The sequence below is a fragment of the Diadema setosum genome, chromosome 10 (genome assembly GCF_964275005.1).
Source record: "Diadema setosum chromosome 10, eeDiaSeto1, whole genome shotgun sequence".
Lineage (NCBI taxonomy): Eukaryota > Metazoa > Echinodermata > Echinoidea > Diadematoida > Diadematidae > Diadema > Diadema setosum.
This window is the reverse complement of record NC_092694.1, coordinates 36,699,286-36,719,780: the sequence shown is the minus strand read 5'-3', so window position 1 is coordinate 36,719,780 and position 20,495 is coordinate 36,699,286. Positions and strand designations below refer to the sequence as shown.

Here is a 20,495-nt window from a genome sequence, read left to right as displayed (position 1 = left end):
TCATTTACACTAAATTATGCTAATTTATGCATAATAATGCATGAAATCAGACAATTTGGTATAAATCACTAAATAAAGCTCAAAACAGGCACATTTTTTGTGTAAATATTCTTTTTAGTGTCCTTAGCAAATGCAAGAGAAAAAAATTGCGCAATCAGAAAAAATTTCCTAAGTATTTTATTGTTTTTTGAATTTCTTATGTATTTCCTTGTTTTTTCGACTTTATGTTTTCTATTGTTTTTTCGATGAAATTTGTCCGTGACATTGTTCCGGGCAAGAAAATGCGTTATCAATTGATTTTAATCAATAAAACCCCAAAATAATCATGCTTTTATGAAATTTGCCTGTAAACACAGTTTGCATTGAAATTGTACAGAAATTCACGTTTTTGAGCAATTTTTGGTCTGACATGCACGTACATATTTATGCGCAACTTCGGAACCGCGCACCCGGGCATCGCAAATTTGGTGTCAAAAGATACGGGAGACTCGAAAGAAAAAAGTCATGAAACGTCGCGGCGATAGCTTCTCGCGATAGCAATACATCGCGCGAAACGTTGAGGGGGGGCCTCGGAGGCCCCCCCCCCCCCCCCCGGCCTAGTTAGGGTTAAGCTTAACAATGTCACAGTCTCACATGATGGCTGTAGTGTTATAACAAAACAAAGAAAGGAGGATTATGTACTTGCTATTTACTGATAATGACTGTTTAAACAACTGAGCTGACCAGGGAACAAAACTTGCGGCCGGATGTTCTGATCAGAACACAAAGGACGTCAAAGGTGACGCGCACTATCCATAGTCTTTAGTTTTGATTTTACTTTCATATGCAACCATGCCGTGCTTTCAATCACAAAAACAGCTAAACCAAGACTTTATCTCAAATGCCATGACTCAAATTCTATAGATACAATATGAAATAGAAAACTACTTGAGCAAGCTTGTATACAAATCGTTGAATTGTGCCAGAGTTGTTTAACCGAACTGAGGACAGACTGATTTTGCTAAAAGACGCATTTCCCATGTATAGACACCTGCTCGAGTAATCTCGGGATTCATCGTCAGTGGGTTAAAACCATGATTGTTTATGTGCATGCAATGAAAGCTGAAGCAATGAGCAAAGTATCAATCTTACTGCACCAGTTTTGTCTATGCTTATGGTTTACACAACGTCTGTGCTTTCACATAGTAAACAAAACTATGATTTGATGTTGTACCCATGAAACTGGACAAGGGTCAGGACACTGAAAATATAATTCTGTCATTCATACATCTTCTATTAACTACAAGTAGGTTGAAGTCTCTTCTCCTCTCTCTGTCTGTCTTTCTGTCTCTCCCCATCACATGCACTCATACATACATACACACACAGACACACACTCAAAAAATATTAGACTGTAAACGGAAACATCCTTGAAGCATCAATGTAACCATTGAGTGTTATGAAGCAGAGTTCTACAATAATAATAATAATAATAATGATAATAATAATAATAATAATAATAATAATAATAATAATAATAATAATAATAATAATAATGGTAATAATAATAATAATAATAATAATAATAATAATAATAATAATGACAATAATAACAATGATTATTATTCTTCTTATTATTATTATCATTATCATTCTTGCATTTATACCATGGTGCTTTACACAGGTGTTTCTAAGTGCACTATAAAAAGGAAACTAGATAACACAATAACATTAGGTTAATGCATAACCCAAAGAACAGTAACAAAAAAAAAGAAGAAAAAAACAATACATGTGATACAGTGATACAATAATCAATAACTGACTGTGTGTGCCTCCAGAAGAAAAAAATGCAGCTGATTAAACAGATGAGTTTTTAGAAGAATATTAAATGATTCAATAGATGAGGCATTCTGAATATAAAGAAGGAGTTTATTCCAATGGGAGCAGGCAATGGAAGAGAAGGCTCGGTCACCATAACAATTCACTACCATGACAATGCTAGTGTGTTTCTTTGTTTTATTTCCAGAGCTATACCTGAAAGGTCTTGTGTATGTAGATGTGCCTATCGAAGATGATGACTACATTTCAGGTGAGCTGAAAGCATAAAGGAGAGGAGAAGAAATTATGGATCAATGTCTATTCTACTGTAATTCTGAAAAAGGAGGACAGTTTCAAATTAATAAAAGAGTTAAGTTGTGCTCTATGCTACTCATGAACTAAGCACTGACTACCAACGGATATTTGTTTAATCATCAGCTAATGCATAGCTTATTTCTTGTCTTAAATTTGCTTGTGATGGAAATTTTCTGGTGATGAATAACGGTTGCGTGCAAAGTTTCGATGTGAAATTAGATTGAAGCAATTGATATCATGTTCTTCTTTTACACAAGAAAAATCAAAACAGCTTTAATCACTATGTTGTGGTGTGTCAAAACTTATTTATGTGTTTTATGTGTCAAAGTGGAAGGGATAATGTCTTGTGAATGGTGATGCCTATACATGGACATTGTACCACAATATACAACAATACATCATCCTTACCTTCCCCAGTTCCGCCACTAGAGGGCTTTGTCATGAATCGTCTCCAGGGTGACTACTTTGAGAAGCTCCTCTACAAGATCTTTGTCTCCATCGATGAGCACACAACTGTGGCAGAGGTGAGAGGTCAAACATTTCTTGATGCCAATAGTCTTCAAAACCATGAAAAAATCCAGGTGTTATTTGGGAATAGTAAATATATTGTCAGTGTTCTCTGTGTTGGCTAGGTTATGTTGAATTATGAAAACCGGTAAGTTTCTGCAAGTTTTGTGTTTGTTTTTGTCTCTTTCTCTTTCCGTTGCTCGTAATATGTGATGTACCAATGATTCAGTATGAGGTGCATCAAGTTTTTTGTTACAATTGTAGGCTTATCCTTTTTTTTTTGTCTGTAAAGAACATCTTTTACAAGCTAAACCATTGAAATTATTGAAATTGATAGGATATAATTTCATTACTAGCTATCACTAAGAAAAAACATAGATTTTTAGCTCACCTGAGCCAAAGGCTCAAGTGAGCTATTGCGATCGCCCTTCGTCCGACGTCTGTTGTGCGTCGTGCGTCATGCGTCGAGCGTAAACTTTTTACATTTTCATCTTCTTCTTGAAAACCCCAGGACCGATTTTCATCAAACTTGGCAGGTAGCATCCCTAGGGGTTAGGAACTCAATTTGTTAAAATGGGCACCATGCCCCACCCAGAGGGCCCCAGGGGGCCCAAATCCCCAATAATTAAGGAATCTTAAAAAATTTGGGCCCTTATTGTACATTTTCATCTTCTACTTGAGAATGCCTGGTCAAATTTTGGTAGAGCTGTGAATAATTTAGATTAGTGACTGCGTGGAAGGTGAACTTGCGATACTCAGGTGAGCGCTAGACCCGCGAGTCTCTTGTTTTGATATTTTACAGTATCAGAAGCAATATGTAGAGAGTAAGGCTACTTCAATTATTTCTTGAAATTTTTCCTTTCATAACTTCCGTACAATGCCTTTTGGATTATGTTGGCAGTAGGCTGCATTATGAACTCGAGACTGTGCTATGCATGCATTTTGTGCAACGTGCCATTTGACCACAGAGATTTTTCTCCACCCCACCACGAGAGGGCGGACTCTACAGTGGTGTCAGCGGTTTCATGGGGGCTGCCACTGACCCACTTAGTAATGGCGGACTTTGCGTACGGAAGTAACATTTTTGCAGCGCGTATTACGCACTTCATACGCGACACCACTTCTTGATTTGGCTGCTTCTCGGTTGCTTGTTTGTTAGCATGTTAGCATGAAGGGTGAGCCTACCGCCTCGTCAGCTTTCAGTGCTCCCTGTGCACTCACAAAACAATAGTATGGTTGGGGCACCACCTATCGGCAGGGCACCTTCCCATCGGCACCCAGCGTATCATGGATGTTTGCGTATAGAACGAAAAGGTACGCTCGGGATTAAGTGTCATTAGCTATAAAGACAATAAAAACGAAGAAACAAAAATCAAACTCAAACAAACCAAGCTAAAAATTACACATCCGCTCAGTAACGACGCATGGCTGTGAAATTCACGTGTATTACCTATATGCGGTGAAATTCACGTGTATTACCTATGCTGTGAAATTCACGTGTATACCTATGGAGGGGAGGGGGTGCCGATCGCAAGGTACCCTTTTTAGCTGCGCGAAGAAAACGGAACGCACGCACTAAAATTGCGCTATTTTAAAACGGAGATTCATAATCAACGAGACGGTCACGACATTCAAAACTGCAGTATTTATGGCATATTTGAGGTAAGAATTAGGCGAATTTGTGTTATATTTTTAGAATAAACAAGCTACAGATCCTTAGGGTGACGATAGGTGGTACCCCCAACCCTACAGGGCGTATGCATACTCTGCTTTTTAGCAGTATACTAGCGAAAATCTCTTTGCCTCTTTGCATTTGACTTTGAGTAGCATTGGTGCGACCCAAGTAGCATGAGGGTCATAACACTGGTCAGTGTTGCCGTGAGTGTTCTTTGTACAATAATACTGTGGTACTTTGGCGTCAGTTGCTGCAATGAGCCATGTGGAGTTTCCTCTCAGTTGCCATAACTGTATGCAAATTTGTTAAACATGCCTTAAAATGTAATAGGAGGTTGTGGCTTGTATCAGCCTTCAGTAATTTTGTGGTTGAGCTTTCATCTACTCTTGTGGACTTTCTCGAGCCAAGTGATCAAACCATTTCTCCTTTGCTGTCTGCGTGACTTCCGATCGTTGAAGTGTAGCCTTCACTCAAGACGGATTCAGGGTATACTTTGTTTCCAATCTTTTGTTCAACAGTCGAAAAATAAGTTGGACAGCAATGGGACACAGTGTGATCTTTTCTCTTCTTCTTGAGAAAGTCCACAGAAGTGAATGGAAAATCAACCACAAAATTGCTGAAGGTTGGTAGAAGCCATAACCTCCAATATATATTTATCGTCATGGACATCCCCAAACGATTAAAGTTTTCTACAAAGTATATCATGCCTGAAAATGTCATCTCTTACATACCATATTTTCATCTCTCATCTTGGACAGTTGTCCAACGTGCTTCAGATTGACCTCAACCTGGTGAAGAATGCCGTATCCATGTACTGTCGTCTCGGCTTTGCCAAGCGCAAGGGTCAAGACCTCGCCCCAGAGGCTCTTCATTCTTCTTGGCAGGATATGTTGCAGGCCAATGGAACCAAGATGTGAGTCCAGTTAATCTCTCTCTCTCTCTGTCTATGTTTATCTCTTTCGGCCTCTCTGTATCTCTCTTAGTTTTCTTTCTCTCTCTTTCAATATATCTCTCTCTTTCCCTATCTTTTTATATCTTTCTTTTCATCTCTTTCTATCTTTCTCTGTAATACTTCTCTCTCTCTCTGTCTCTGTCTATGTTTATCTCTTTTGCTCTCTCTGTATCTCTCTTAGTTTTCTTTCTCTCTCTTTTGATATCTCTCTCTTTCCCTATCTTTTTATATCTTTCTTTTCATCTCTTTCTATCTTTCTCTGTAATATTTTTCTCTCTCTCTCTATGTTTATCTCTTTCGCTCTCTCTATATCTCTCTTAGTTTTCTTTCTCCATCTCTTAATATATCTCTCCTTCCCTATATCTTTCTTTTCATCTCATTCTATCTTTCTCTCTCCCTTATCTTTCTCTCCCTCTCTTGTTAAATAATTATACATGTACTATCCTTCTCAATCTCTTACTACAATATCTCTCCTTCCTTGTCTTTCTAAGATATACCAGGGAGTAATTTTCCTGGTATCACATCGCAATTTGCTCTTCATTTTTACACCACTGCTACACAATCTTTTGTGTAGCAGTTTTCTTGTATAGAATTATACAGGATACCATGTGAAATATCATTCATGAGCTGAAATTGCTAATCAAATATGAGTTGGAAAATTATTTTTGTCAGACCTGTAGGTACCAAGATTTCCCATTTTTGACTGGTCCATTCCTGAAAAAGGTACTGTCTGACAGTGATTTTTACTGGTCATGGACCCTCGGACCAGTGCCAGTGTGCAGCATTGTGTTCTTGTTTTTAAAACCCTCCTTTACTTCGAGGCAGACCTGGAAGATGGCATACACTACATATTGTACATTATCATCAATGATTGTTGTGTCTATTCTCCACAAATTGATTTCTGATTTTAACAGCGCACTGCATCCGAGTAAACCATTTGAGATGTCAGTGCGATACTCTTCGTAAGTACTTTCAAAAACATTTTACTTGCCGTTACAAACAGCTCTTGCAATCATTACAACAAAATGCATTGCACCATTCAGAAGTTTTCTTTCACTTTCCGTAGACAAAAGACTGACCTTATTCTTAGCTCTGTGGTAATTAGGCTGTGGATGCACTTAAGAGGATTTGTTAAAACTCTGCTAGAAAAAAAACCCAAACAAACAACATCAATTATCAATCCTCAATTCTTTACTCTCATAGATTGGAAGTAATTCATGTTTATGATATGAATCCACTCTCACTTTCACTGTGTATGGGTAACATGTCCATGGAAACATCTCATCTGATCATGAAATAAAGGACAAAGAAAACCTTACAATTCAACCTGCATTTTGTCATCTTGTCTATAAGATGCTAAAAGAAAATTCAGAAGATGCTTCTGGCATATTTTGTTCAAATAAAAAACAATGTCAAAAGCTTATGGCGGGACCCTCATTTCTCATCTACACAAAGTGGAAATGCAGAGCTTACATCTTCCATGCTTCAAATTAATGAAATTCTTGCATCAAGTTGTTTTTATTGCAACTGATCAACAAATTGCCCTACATTGACATAAATAAGCACCGAATTAATCAGTGTTTTAGTAGTAGCCATGATATAAAATCAGGGGCGTAGTGACTACATACTCGAGCAGGATTCGAACTTACCACTTCCTGATCACTGGACAGGTGTCTTATCCACTAGACCACCTTGCTTCCTGACAGCAAGTGTTGGTTCTAATCCTTATAGCATTTGGCGGGTACTGCATGTTATTCAAGTTAATGAAATTCTTGCATCAAGTTCTTTTTATTGCAACTGATTAGCAAATGCCCTGTATCAATGTAAATAAGCATAGAAATAATCAGTGTTTATGTAGTTGCCATGATTAAAAAAAAAAAAAAAAAAAAAAAATCATGGTCATACATAGTCGGGCAGGATTCCAACCTATGACTTCCTAGATTTAGAACCAGCACTGGCTATTGGGTGGAAGCTTGATGGTCTAGTGGAAAAAAATGCCTGTCCAGTGACCAAGAGGTCATATGTTTGAATCCTGCCTGAGTATGTACGCCCATGATTATTTTCTCATGGCTATTACTGAAACACTGATTAATTTGGTGCTTATTTACATCCATGTAGGGGAATTTGTCAATCAGTTGCAATCTTCCATGCTTTTGTTCGAGACAAACAGAAACAAGAATACATTTCATGGCCTCTCCCATCAACCAATAGACCAAATCACCACTTGTAGATGGCTGTTCATTTTTTAGATGATGATCGTTGGCCCATACTGCTTTGCTGCTTCGTTTCAAGTCACATGCAACAGCTTAAAGGGCTGGTGTAGTTTTTGTTGAGATGGGGAGTCAGCTATTAAACTTATCGCAAGATATTTACAGAAAAAAAAACGTCTGAAATGTAAAAGAGCAAACAATTCTGAGAAGAATTCAAAGTTTATTAGATGAAAAATCAGTTCTGAAATGGCAGAAATATCCAAAAACAAAGTAAACCAAAGCAATCCTTATAAAACGTGGGTCCCACCTGTTGGTAGGATTGGTTTGTTGTGGGTATCTCAGCTGTTTCAAAACCATTTTTCATCAAATAAACTATGAATTCCTCTTAGAATAGTATGCTCTTTCATATTCTCTGAGAGGTTTCTCAGTATCTCACAAAACAAGTTGGAAATCTGAAGCCTTATCTCAACTAACACTATATCAAACCTTTAAACTGAAACCTTTGAATTGAGAAGAAACAAAAAGAGCTGAAGGGAAAATTGAAGAAAAAAAAAAGAAGAAGAAGAAGGGTGTATAATCTTTCAGTGAACTTCTCTCTTTCTCTGTTCGAGTTTTGGCTTTCTCTCTCTTTCTTTCTCTGGGAAGCAACCACATTTCTTCTATTCCCTACTAGTTGGTAGTGCCTTTAAGCTTGTTCATACAAAATACCTCTCAGAGTCCAAAGATCAGTATTACTGTAAAACAAGGAATGTTTTTTGGACAAGGAATGAATTTAAGTTTGCAAATTTCATGAGAGCCAAGATTCACAAAATCAAACAAGATTATGCTGGCGAAATTGTTGTTTATGCCTTGAATGCCGGTGACAATTCGTGAAAATGTCATGCCGCGAAAAAATATCTGTCGGCTCCAATTCACAAAAATTTCATGCTGCGACAAAATGCATCAGCTCCAATTCACGAATATTTCATGCCCCGAAGATATCCTGGTTTTAATACAGTATTTGGTATATCGTGCCATTCAGTGTCACATCAACCAAAGCCTATCCGGACACTGTTGAATGAAAAGATGCAATCAAACATTAGTCGGAAAATCAAACATTTTTAAGTCAGTTATCAGCCAATCAGAATGGAGTATTCAGAGACTTGTGTTTGATATTGTGACATGTTAGATCTCAACTTTAATACAGCAGTGCCTTGGCAATTCAATTTTTGTGCAAACTGCCATGTTTGTGATACACAAAATATGTTTTATCAATTTGAAAGAGGGAGATCAAAGGTCATTTGCTGCTATTTCTTGCACATTCTTGTCACCTCAAAAGGTCAACAGTGCAAGACGACCTGCTGCTGATCGACTGGGGAACCCGGACGACCAGCACGGAGAAGGCATCGCCGTCCAACGAGAACTTGGTCATCATGTCGGACACGGCCAGCGTGGATGAGTCAGACACAGGACCTGCCGGCCACACGAAGCGCATGGCATTTCTCTTCGACTCCACACTCACGGCATTCCTTATGATGGGCAACCTGTCACCGGTGAGATAGCCACACCTAGTGTTGAACTGACAGAGAAAACATTCTCCCCATGGCTTACACCAATTTCATCGAATAAACTTTGAATTCCTCTTGGAATTGGAATTGTATGCTCTTTCATATTTTACAGGAGGTTTCTCATTATTCATATTTATATATATATATATATATATATATATATATATATATATATATATATATATATATATATATATATATATATATATGTATATATATATATATATATATATCACACACACACACACACAAATGGAAACATAAAGCCCATGTCAACCAAAATGATAACCCTTTAAGATATGTGCAAGAATTTATCTTTGGTTGTTCTCTCTCTCTCTCTCTCTTTACCAGGGTTTAAAGAGCCATGCTGTCACCATGTTTGAAGTGGGAAAACTTTCTGACGAGTCGCTTGATAGTTTTCTTACAGAACTGGATAGGGTAGGTGACCCCAAGAATATACAGCTAAAATGTGATGCATTCATCACCATAGCGATGTAAAATATTACTATTATTATTACGTGTTGTTGTTGCACCAGATTGATAAATTGCCATTCATCAGATGTAAATAAGCGCCAATTATTCAGTGTCTTAGTAGTAGCCATGATAAAATCAAATCATGGGCATACACGTTCGGATGTACGAGATCCAACGATCTCCTTGTTACTACACCGCCGTCGTGTATCCACTAGACTACCAAGCTTATGCCTGACAGCTAATGATGTTCTAATCCTTTTACAGCAGCAGGAAAATATTTCATATTAAACATCTACAGAAGTTAGAATATGCACCTCTTTAATTAGTGTTACACCTAAACCAAATAAAAAAAAAAAAACGGGGGGGGGGGGGGGGGGGGAGGGAATTGTTTTTTCATGAACATGTGCATTACCACTCATTTTGAATAATTTCATGTTGTATGCTATGCAAAGTTTGGACATCATCAAATGAGAACAATGCTTCATTTTTGTGAATTCTGGGTCTTTGATTCATATTATGGCAAGCTGAATCGCTCATTTGTGTATCCATGTGTATGCCATAAGTTTTCAATCTCTTTGTCCATCCTCATCTTCATTATGTACTGAACAGCCCAGTAGCCTTTACCTAGGGTCTCATTTGTAATACTGTTTTTTCATGAACATTTGCATTACCACTCATTTTAAATAATTTCATGTTGTATGCTATGCAAAGTTTGGACATTATCAAATGAGAACAATGTTTCATGTTTCATTTTTGTGAATTCTGGGTCTTTGATTCATATTATGGCAAGCTGAATCGCTCATTTGTGTATCCATGTGTATGCCATAAGTTTTCAATCTCTTTGTCCATCCTCATCTTCATTATGTACTGAACAGCCCAGTAGCCTTTACCTAGGGTCTCATTTGTAATACTGTTTTTTCATGAACATTTGCATTACCACTCATTTTAAATAATTTCATGTTGTATGCTATGCAAAGTTTGGACATTATCAAATGAGAACAATGTTTCATGTTTCATTTTTGTGAATTCTGGGTCTTTGATTCATATTATGGCAAGCTGAATCGCTCATTTGTGTATCCATGTGTATGCCATAAGTTTTCAATCTCTTTGTCCATCCTCATCTTCATTATGTACTGAACAGCCCAGTAGCCTTTACCTAGGGTCTCATTTGTAATACTGTACCTAATGTGGACATCTTTTGAATGAAGTATGTCAATCTGTGTATGTTTCTGTGTCTCACAAGGTTCCAAAGGATAGTGTAGTGGAGGGAGAGGCCCAGCGCTATTTTGAACACGCTGTGATCCTGAAAAACACAATCACATTCCTGAGGTTTGTGCATGATATTTCATAAAGTTTCCAGAGAGTATTCACTTGAAAATCAAATGATTGCAGCATTTTTTAGCCAATTTTTTTTTTCAGATTTCCCACATTTATGGAGAAAATATAATCAAATTTGGCATGTTTGAACACGTAGCTTGTCATTTTAATCTTAAAGATCTATTGACGTTTTATATTTTTGTGACTGCAATTGATTATTCAAATATGCTGATTTTTCTCAGAATTCTGAATTTTTTGCTTTTTACTTTACATCATTATTTTACTCGCACAGCCCATAGTGTTTTATTGTAAATAGAGATCATCACTGTAGCACCTCCCAACAACATATAGGCCTATAGGTCATCCCAGTATAGCTTCTTAGAGCTGCAAGAGGGATAACCTCGTCAAGCATCAAGTGTCAGAGCAAAATCTTAATATATCTTTATTTGTAAGTGATTTTGTGTCTATTTGTTTTTAAATCTTTTTGTTTTTCATTGTTTTGTCATCTTGAATAGTTTATGATAACCAAATAGGATGTTGTCTGAGAAAAACAAACAAACAAACAAACAAACAAAACAAATAAACTCGGGATTCTAATAACTTGCAGATGTGTTTTTCATCAAATGAGGGAATTAAAGTGTGAATGTTTGACTTGTCCAGATATAATCGGGACATCTCAGCTGATCGAGAGAGCGGGTCCAAGGGGATGGGGATCGACCTGCTGCGGTGTGAGAGTCTCCTTAGTCTGGACCCAGCTACCTGCTCCAGGGTCCTCCAGAAAAACTATGAGTAAGTTTCTCCCTCCTTCTTTTTGTTCTCTGTCTGTCTGTCTTTTTGTCTGTCTGTCTTCCTCTCCTTTCTCTTAATTTTGGTTACTACGTAGGTACATGTACAAGTGAAAATATTTGATTTAGCAACAACAACAACAAAAAGAACTTGTTTCCCAGATTTTCTTCAAGAAATTAGCCAGATATTTTGGGTGCAAAGCAATAATTTATTGAAGTAAGGAATCATTCTTATGATGCCATCAGGGTATAATCTTTGATTCTCTTTCCTCATCAAGGTTGCTGGTTTCCATGGCGCCGCTCAGCAATGAGATCCGACCAATCACGAGCTGCATGCCACAACATATAGGCCCTGCCATTCCAGAGGTTTGCACAATCACTCAAAGATTTTCATATTGCATCCAATAAAGTATCAGGAATGTGAGAGTAAGTTTGGACAGTCACCATGACAACAAAGATTTGAATTCTTTTCTGACTTCATACCGTTCTCCCTGTGATGGCAAGACCTTGTATCTCAAGAATCCTGCATTTTTGTAAGAGTTTAGATAACTTCGATGTTGATGTCAAATAATTTAGAAACAATATTGTGGATTGCACGATGTACATTGATGAACATGCTGTTTTAAAATCCAAATCAGTGCTTGTAATGTTCAAAATTAAGTTAAGAGATTTGTGAATACTGTAAGAATCAGCAGTTTTGATGAAACTTTTCATGAAACTTTTGTGAATTTTGCATGATGAGCAAAGATTTGCAGAAGTAGAATGTACGCAAAATTTCTTGTCAAAAGAATGTATTGAATGACAGTGACAGTTCACAAAAGTTTCATGTTGCAAAAAAGGTCGTTGGCTCCAGTTCACTCAAGTCTCATGCTGCGAATGTTTCAGGTTTTACAGTATATGCCCATTGAGATATGAGGGTTTTACCTCAGTGATGATACGTGACTTGATTATTTTTGGCCTGAAAATTCTTTTGCAAGCCAAATATGTGACATATAATAGGCTCTCTCACTCAACATTTATCTCTCTGACCCCATCCCCACTCTCAGGTGAATTCTGTGTGGTTCAAGCTTTTCCTCTACCATCTGGTGGGCAGTGGGCCTCCATCCCTACTCTTAGTGAAAGGAAGTCGGTTACGATATCTGCCTCCCATCTTGCAGGTACAATGGATGTTCTCTCATTTATTTCTCTTTAATGTACTGCTGCTATGATAATTTGAGTGTAAATGATTCAAAGCGAATGGTCGAGGTTTGATGCAAAATGTACATATAAACCCCCCCCCCCCCCCCCGGAAAAAAAAAAATGTTAAAAGACTAACAATTTTGTTGTTTGACAGTTCGTGCGAAAGAAGGTAGTAGGCCGTTTGAAACAGCACTGAAGCTTTTATCTTTATTTCATTGATAGAGATGCAAACTCTTTCAAGGGTGCACATTATCTCATTGGTTTTAGGAACAGGTTTGCTCTGTAATTAATCCATGGAAAATTATCATACTGTGTTAGGCATTGACCACAAGTGGAGCTGTTTCTGCCCAATTTTTTTCTGTCTGTCCTTCACCACTGTTTATTATTATGTCTCTTTGTCTGTTCCCCAGGATTATGACCGTCTGCTGATCACCACGTGGGGTCATGACCCTGGCCTGGTCAGTACGTCCAACGCTCTTCTGACAATCAACGACGCACTCTCTCACTCAGCGGTGCTCATACAAGTAAGCGTACAAGTGCCACACTGTCAGCAAAGATCTGCTTTCCCCTAGTGGTGTAGACTCTGATCCGCTAGGACGTGTTCAAACTTGTCAGGAATGTCATTCGACTTTTACCTCATTGTGTTGTGTTAAGCCACATTTCCATTTCTGTCAAACGTCTCTGCTACAACTTTGCAATGTTATTGCCTTTTCTTTCTTTCTTTCTTTCTGTTTTGAAGATCAGTCTGCACAGAAATGCCAAGTGATTTGGCAGCAGACTCCCCCCAAAATCATATCCCTTTATGTCCCAACAAGTAAACATAAATACCCTCCAAGAGTATAGTTTTACATTAATTTTGCCCATTGGAATGTGCATAAACACTCATGTATCTCACTGATCACCCTTCTGAATCTCCCTGAACGGACATTTGACTTTTGACACCTTTCTTTAAAAATTGAATGAGTGTGGGTTATTGTGTAGTATTGTACAGATTGATACTGTCCTTTGGGGCATGGGTTGCAGTTTATTATGACAGTGATGTTATAGTCATTCTGCATATTTTCTGGAAGGAATGTGAGTGAAAGATAATTTGTAAGTAGACCATTTTGGCATCAATGCATCGTGTCTGATTGTCATCTTGATTTACTGTTTTCCAAACACAGGCCCATGGTTGGCTGAGTGATGGAGAGACGATATGTATTCCCTTCCCTCTGGAGGAATCGGAGAGAAAAGGTAACAAAAATTCTCGTTCTGACTCGGCCAGACATCTTTTCTAAAGAATGCAAGTTCAGACACCTACATGTACATGTATCCAATCTCAAATTTTACTGAAAACATTTTCTTAACCATCCTCTGGACTCATTCGCCTGAAGGATGGTAAGAACATGTTTACTGAAGTATTGAGATTGATTAAGTCCTTTTCAGGACCTGGCATCAATCCAAGAAGAATACATAGTGTACAAATGAAACCACCCGCCGCTTAATGTTCTACCACCATGAAAACATAAAAAAAAAAAAAATAAAATATGCAGTTGTAAGTCTAGACACAAAATAGAACCCTATATTTGCACTCCATACCTGAACACCGACATCTTGAGATAATACCATCAAGCCTGGGAATGGATGATTTGAAGAAAAGGTAGAGCCTCATAGATTTAAAGGCTTTATGCAAAGTTCTAGCCCTTGTGGGTCTAATATGAGGAAAGTCAGCTGTAAATAACTGTTCTCTTATACAAAGAAGAGGTGATTTACATGGCGTTTGAAGTTATAAAGATATCACCACAGCTGTCAGATTAGGTTGGAAAGTCAACATTTGGGACAAAGAACAGGGGCCCGTTGCATAAAAGTTACAATTATGGTAACTTTGCCATCCAATGGTAACTACCATGGCAACAATACTCAACAGCCAATCAAAATCAAGAATTCCATGGAAGTTACCATTGAATGGCAAAGTTACCATGATAGTAACTTTTATGCAACGGGCCCCAGTTCTGTAAAACCTGTCTCATGACTGACGGTGTTGCAGTGGTCAATAATTGCCCATCTGCTGCATAATTCACTGTTTATGCAAATGAGAGCAGTGTACCAAGAACCAGTGCTGGTAGTTATCATGTGCGTAGTGCTTTAGCGCCATGAACATGACTTTTGATGGTTTGTGTTTTCAGCTGTATGTGTCTGATGTCTTGTATGTTCTGTACACAATCTATTACTCAATTAAAAATGCTTACTGCATATCAAATCCCATAATAGTTATATGAGATCATTCATGGTTTGATTGATACATGTATGTGCAGTGTGCCCAAAGATGAAAATTGTGGGATGCACAAATATTTAGTCCCACAATCCTACAATGTACAATTATTTTATGTTGTAATCTTTTATTTAATAGGAACTGGATATTAAATCTAACATGCTTAATGAAACGTAGATAGATGCACAGCACATGATAGACATGGACATTTATTTGTCTTAACATACCGTTTCAATAGAAGGATTAAATGATATTCACACCACCCTTTTTTTAATTGCTCTCCAAAGGTCATTTAACACGAAGCTGCATGCATACCCACGAGACCATCAAGAAACTTGAAGGGGAGCTGGATCTCCAGCACGCCTGTGGCTACATCACCCTCCTCAAGTCTGGTCGCCTAGCAACCCATCATCATGTCATCCCTAGCAATGGAGCCGAGGGCAACGAGATGGAAGATGCCCAGAGTCGCCTCACTGCATCCCAGCTAAGCGAGGCAGCGGAGGAGGATGACCAGGGGTCGTACGGTCAAGAACTTGGCAGTCAGATCATGGACGTAGAGAAGACAAAGGATTCCATGAAGCTCCCTCTAGGCCCAAGAGAGGTAAGAGAGATTCAGACCTGTTTGGTCCCTTGGAAGTAGTCCGGACCAGTTTTGCCTTAAACATGTAGTGGTCCAGTAGTTTACCTTAACCCCCATTTAATATGTCCCATGAACTATCACCTCCCGGGAGTATTCTTGTATTGCGTAGGAACTCAAAAACTTTTTTTTTGCAGTAAGCAACTAAGCGTTAACCACATGAATTGTGAGTTGAATATCTTACTTTACATTTCTGCCTTGACTTGTGGAGTCAACAGGGCAGTACAAATAGAATGGTTGTAGGAATTTGATTAATTTTCATTGTGTTCTTAATAACGATGTAGCATTTTCTTTTTCATTGATATCCTCTTTTAACATCTTAATGGAAGACTTTTGATGACTCATCTCATGATTCGTATCTATTTTGGTAATAAAGCTTTACTGGTTACAGAAAATATCAAGTATTTGCCTCCCCTACTCTTCCTGAAAATGTGCAGGAATCCGTGGATTTTGTGCATTCTGACATTAAACATTTCCCATTTTACAAATTGCCAGGTCCATGGTGAGAGTGGACAGGAAGTGGAGGAGACCGAAATGGACTGGACGCTGCTGGACCTCAGCTTCGGCATCCCGCTGTTTGATGAGTGGGTCAACCAGGAGGTCTGCCGCCGCATCGCCGAGAAGAAGCTCTGTGAAAAATTCAGCCTCGAGGGCCTCCTTCACTCCAGCCGCAAGCTGTCACTACAACTACTCAATTTCATTGCTCGCCAGCAGGTGGGTGGGGGATTTTCTCCATCTCACGTTTGTTACCGCCCAACTCAAAACTCACAAAAATTTGTAGATTGGGCATCTACTTGACCAAAATATGTCATTTGGGTAAACTGACTGACTTGCTCAAGTTTGTCTTAATCTAAAAGAGTAATGTTTTCCCCACCTACGTACTATCAAAATTTGCCAACTCAGTTTCTTTGGACCATATTATTATTTCGAACAGGTGCTGCTCTCACTTTGAAATAGAACATGTTTTCATTGATACATGTACTTCTGCACAGCATGCCTGTGTTTGCTATTGCACATATAATCTGTAATATCCCTTTTCTCCCTTTCCCATGAAATCGCACCTCCTATTAAACTCTCTCTCATTTCAGTCAAATTTTCAATGGGTTTAGGATGGTCCGATTCTAACAAGTTGTATATGATTTCAAGACTTTCGAGCATACTCATTTAAACTAGGTAGAAAAGTGGATATTCATTTTGGCCTGCTTTTTGTGAGTTTTGATTAAGGTTAGGGTTGTGATAGGGTTTTGGGTTTCAGTTCAATGTGAGGATTCGGATTAGGATTAACCCTATTCTAACTGGGGGGGGGGTCAAATTGACCCCCCCCTCGACGTTTTGCACCACGATTTCGCAACGCACAAAGATTTTGCCGCGTCGTTTCACGACTTTTTTCATTGAAGTCTCCCGCATATTTTGAGACCAAATTTGCGACGTCCGGGTACACCGTTTTGAAGTTACGTAATGTTTTGCATATGCATGTCAACCAAAAAACAGCTCAAATTCATGATATCGTGTGCAAATCCAATGCAAATTGTGTTTTTTGGTTAAATTGATATAAATTAGATTATTTCAACTTTTAACCATTGAAATTAATCAATTCTAGTGTAGATAAGCCTGAAAAAGTGCCTGCAACAAATTTTGGCAAAAAAACAATAGAAAACAAAAGGTCGAAAAAACAAAAAAATACATAAGAAATTAACAAAACAATAAAAAACAAAAGAAATTGATTTCGATTGTGCTAATTTTTTTTCAAGAAAACTGTTTGATGTGTCTTGAGGAATTCTGACACAAAAATTTAGCAATCCTCCAGTCTTTTTAATGGAGTTATAGGTGAAAATATGATTTCATGCACAAATTTGCATAATTAATTTATTAAAAATAGAAAGGCAATATTCTTCTATTGTATGATCTTGTTATCTTGTAGTTTACATCCAGCTCTATCTTCAGGCAAGGCGATCGCACGATCGGCGGCCGAGATCTGAAGGGGGGGGGTCAAATTGACCCCCCCTCAGTAAAAACTTGGTCTCAAATAGCCCAGTTAGAATAGGGTTAAGGTAATATTTGTGGGTAGAATTTATGTTTCGCTGTAAATAGCATGCAGATATTTCATGGAAGTGACTGTTGGAGGAGCAAACGTCATGAAACCATGATCACAATGTAACTAGCTTTAGATATTCAACACAGTTACCTCCTCTTCTCCAGTTGGCTTAAACAGGATATCTTGAAGCATGTCCCTGTGTTCTTTAAAAAAAAAAGTATGGTATACAAAATTATAAAATCACACTTTGCAGTGTTCTCCCTCAAGTAAAAATCAAATTGTTTGTCCCAAAATGATTTGATATATGAACAGTTTGTCTAATAGCATCTTTGGATCTGTTTCTCAATTCATGGACCAGGACTTGCCCGTAGTTCCAGATCTGCCAGCTGACAGCGGCCTGACACCGTCCTCCACCCAACGAAGCCACGCCCCATCCCTGCCCTTCCCCACCAGGAACCTGGTATTCCATGAAGGCAAGTTGAGTGTATGGGATCCCATGCCAAGGTGAAAGGTCATGTGACGTCAGGAGGACCGGCTTGGCAGATACCCTTTACTTCTTACCCCTATCGGTGTCACAGAGATAATTTATTTCAAATTCAGACTAGATGTCGTAGTAACTCTGAGGTGATATGTTATGAAGAATCTCTTTACACTTTTGTATGTCTTCTTTAATATTACTGTGGGTAGTCAGAAAATATATATTGCATGACAAAATTTTGACAAATGATCTGCTTTGATCACATACTGGAGTATGATTGTGATGTAACAGTAGGTACTTGATCTCTTCTTTGTGATATTTTGTCACGATTATAGGAAAAGAAATGAAATAGATTGTATGTCGTAACTTTATCTTGAGATGACTGGCTTTCGTCCAGTCCAGACGGTCTGAAATGCAACTCACATTGATTTGACTGTAGATTGCATACGCACCAGTTTGGATGTAACATTCTGTTGATGATGTGAATCATGTCCAAGAATAATTGCTGTGTGTCTCGATACTACACTGTCTTTTTCTCGCTCATTTTGTCGGGCTATAGGTCTTTGAATGTACTCGAGACGAGTGAACGATTATTGTTATTGTTTGAACCTTTGAACTTGTCGCTCAAGTTATGGAGGTGCGTCTTTGATATGGATTCGAGGCAGCATTATCATCGTCATCACTGTACTCATCAGCAGCATGACGTCCCCATCTTCATTGTCATCATCATCGATGTCATTATCACTATTTTCATCTTCGTCATCACCCCCCCCCCTTCACCAGTGTAGATCCAGATTTCAATCATTGTTGTTTATCAGTGCTGCCACTGTCATGATCAGTAGGATCACCACCACCACCATTACTACCATCATCATCATCATCACAAACATTACTGTACAAGCTGAAATTTTCGCGTACAGATATTTTCGCAAATTGCTACTTGGAGGACATTTTTGTTGTTAATTTCGCGGTTGCGATGGTCTAACTGAACTTAGTTATTTGCGCATTGTTATTTTCATGTGTTGTTATTTTCACGGTTCAAAGGCGATTCGCGAAATTCGTGAAAATAAAACCACCGCGAAAATTTCAGCTCGTACAGTATCGCTGCGGTTACATAACATCATCCTCACCCATGAAAGAACCATGAGAGGTGGCTTTCCATACGCTTCTTTCATGGATGACACAGCATATCGCCAGTGATGCTATGTTAGGGTTCGTTTTGTAACGTTTCATTCAAATCCCTTGATGGAAGAAAGGAAATGATGTAAGAATTTTATTTGTATGTCTTGATTGTAGTAAAGCAAAGCTATATTTGTAATTCTTTCATTGTCCAGGGTTTGATACTTACTGCATCTAGTTTTCGAAGAATCGAAGCACAAACAAAACAAACAAAAATTGTAAAATAGAATGTCTATTTTTTAAAAACCATATTGATTTTAATCAGTAAAAAAAAAAAATGATTTCTCCTCTTCGTCATAACATTCCCTCATATGTTTAGTGTGCAAAAGGCATGTTGAGTTAATAACTGGGATATAAAAGTTTTTGCAGGTTTTGCTCTGCTTATTATCTTTTGGCTTTTACCATATGAATAGATGATAATCAAAAACTTAGGAATAGTTTTCCGACTTAGCAAAACAATTTTAGATTTTTTTTTCAGCTCAGCCACCTCCTTTCTCGTTCCCCACTCACATTTAAACGTAAAGATGGGTTATTACCATAGAATTACTTCAAAAACTTGTGGCATTGATGCCCGTAGTATTAATAATTTTACTCCAAAATATAGTAATTCCCCATAGAAGCAGCTGGCATACTAGTGAGCAGACTCGGGCGTGAGAGAATCGGATCTAACCTGCCATTCACGTCGCGTTACCTAACAAGCTGTTACTTCTATATTGCGTACTTGATATTTCTTAGTTTGTGCATTTTTAGTGATTTTAAAGATGAACATACAACATAGAACAGTGTGGTCACGAGCAAATATTTCACTTGTTCCCATGGCTTCACATTAGAGTAAGGCACATTGCTACCTCTGAATGGGCTTGGAAGTCTACAAATACATGTAGGTCATGTTTGGATAAATGAATGCTGTTGAAAAAAAAAAAAAATGGGGGATTAAGCAAAGTGCTGGGCATATGAAGGATGAATGGGATGGGACACACACAATGTTTAGTAAGTTGCACACAAAGGTTTGAATTCATGAAGGTGTTACAATCTTTGTCCATGGTTTAAACCATGGACAAAGACCGTAGTTGTGTATGGGGCGCCAAGTGTCCCATGACCTATTTCATTACGAAATCAGTCATTTCGTTGACGAAATGAATGAAATGGCTGATTGT

At 38.1% G+C, this 20,495-nt stretch overlaps 1 protein-coding gene across 1 annotated transcript in view; it reads left to right on the top strand.

The window, feature by feature from the left end:
• The window catches only part of LOC140233677 (protein FAM91A1-like), a 36,748-nt gene extending 17,994 nt beyond the window's left edge, over window positions 1-18,754 (top strand). Inside the window, exons 8-21 of the mRNA XM_072313775.1 lie at window positions 2,006-2,068; window positions 2,530-2,636; window positions 5,053-5,207; window positions 8,775-8,988; window positions 9,355-9,441; window positions 10,721-10,806; window positions 11,455-11,583; window positions 11,858-11,945; window positions 12,626-12,736; window positions 13,169-13,282; window positions 13,922-13,991; window positions 15,297-15,634; window positions 16,163-16,360; window positions 18,040-18,754. Of these exons, the coding sequence (XP_072169876.1) occupies window positions 2,006-2,068; window positions 2,530-2,636; window positions 5,053-5,207; window positions 8,775-8,988; window positions 9,355-9,441; window positions 10,721-10,806; window positions 11,455-11,583; window positions 11,858-11,945; window positions 12,626-12,736; window positions 13,169-13,282; window positions 13,922-13,991; window positions 15,297-15,634; window positions 16,163-16,360; window positions 18,040-18,189 (1,910 nt within the window). The 3' untranslated portion in view covers window positions 18,190-18,754. The remainder of the gene's footprint in view (window positions 1-2,005; window positions 2,069-2,529; window positions 2,637-5,052; window positions 5,208-8,774; window positions 8,989-9,354; window positions 9,442-10,720; window positions 10,807-11,454; window positions 11,584-11,857; window positions 11,946-12,625; window positions 12,737-13,168; window positions 13,283-13,921; window positions 13,992-15,296; window positions 15,635-16,162; window positions 16,361-18,039) is intronic.
• Window positions 18,755-20,495: the final 1,741 nt, after the last annotated feature.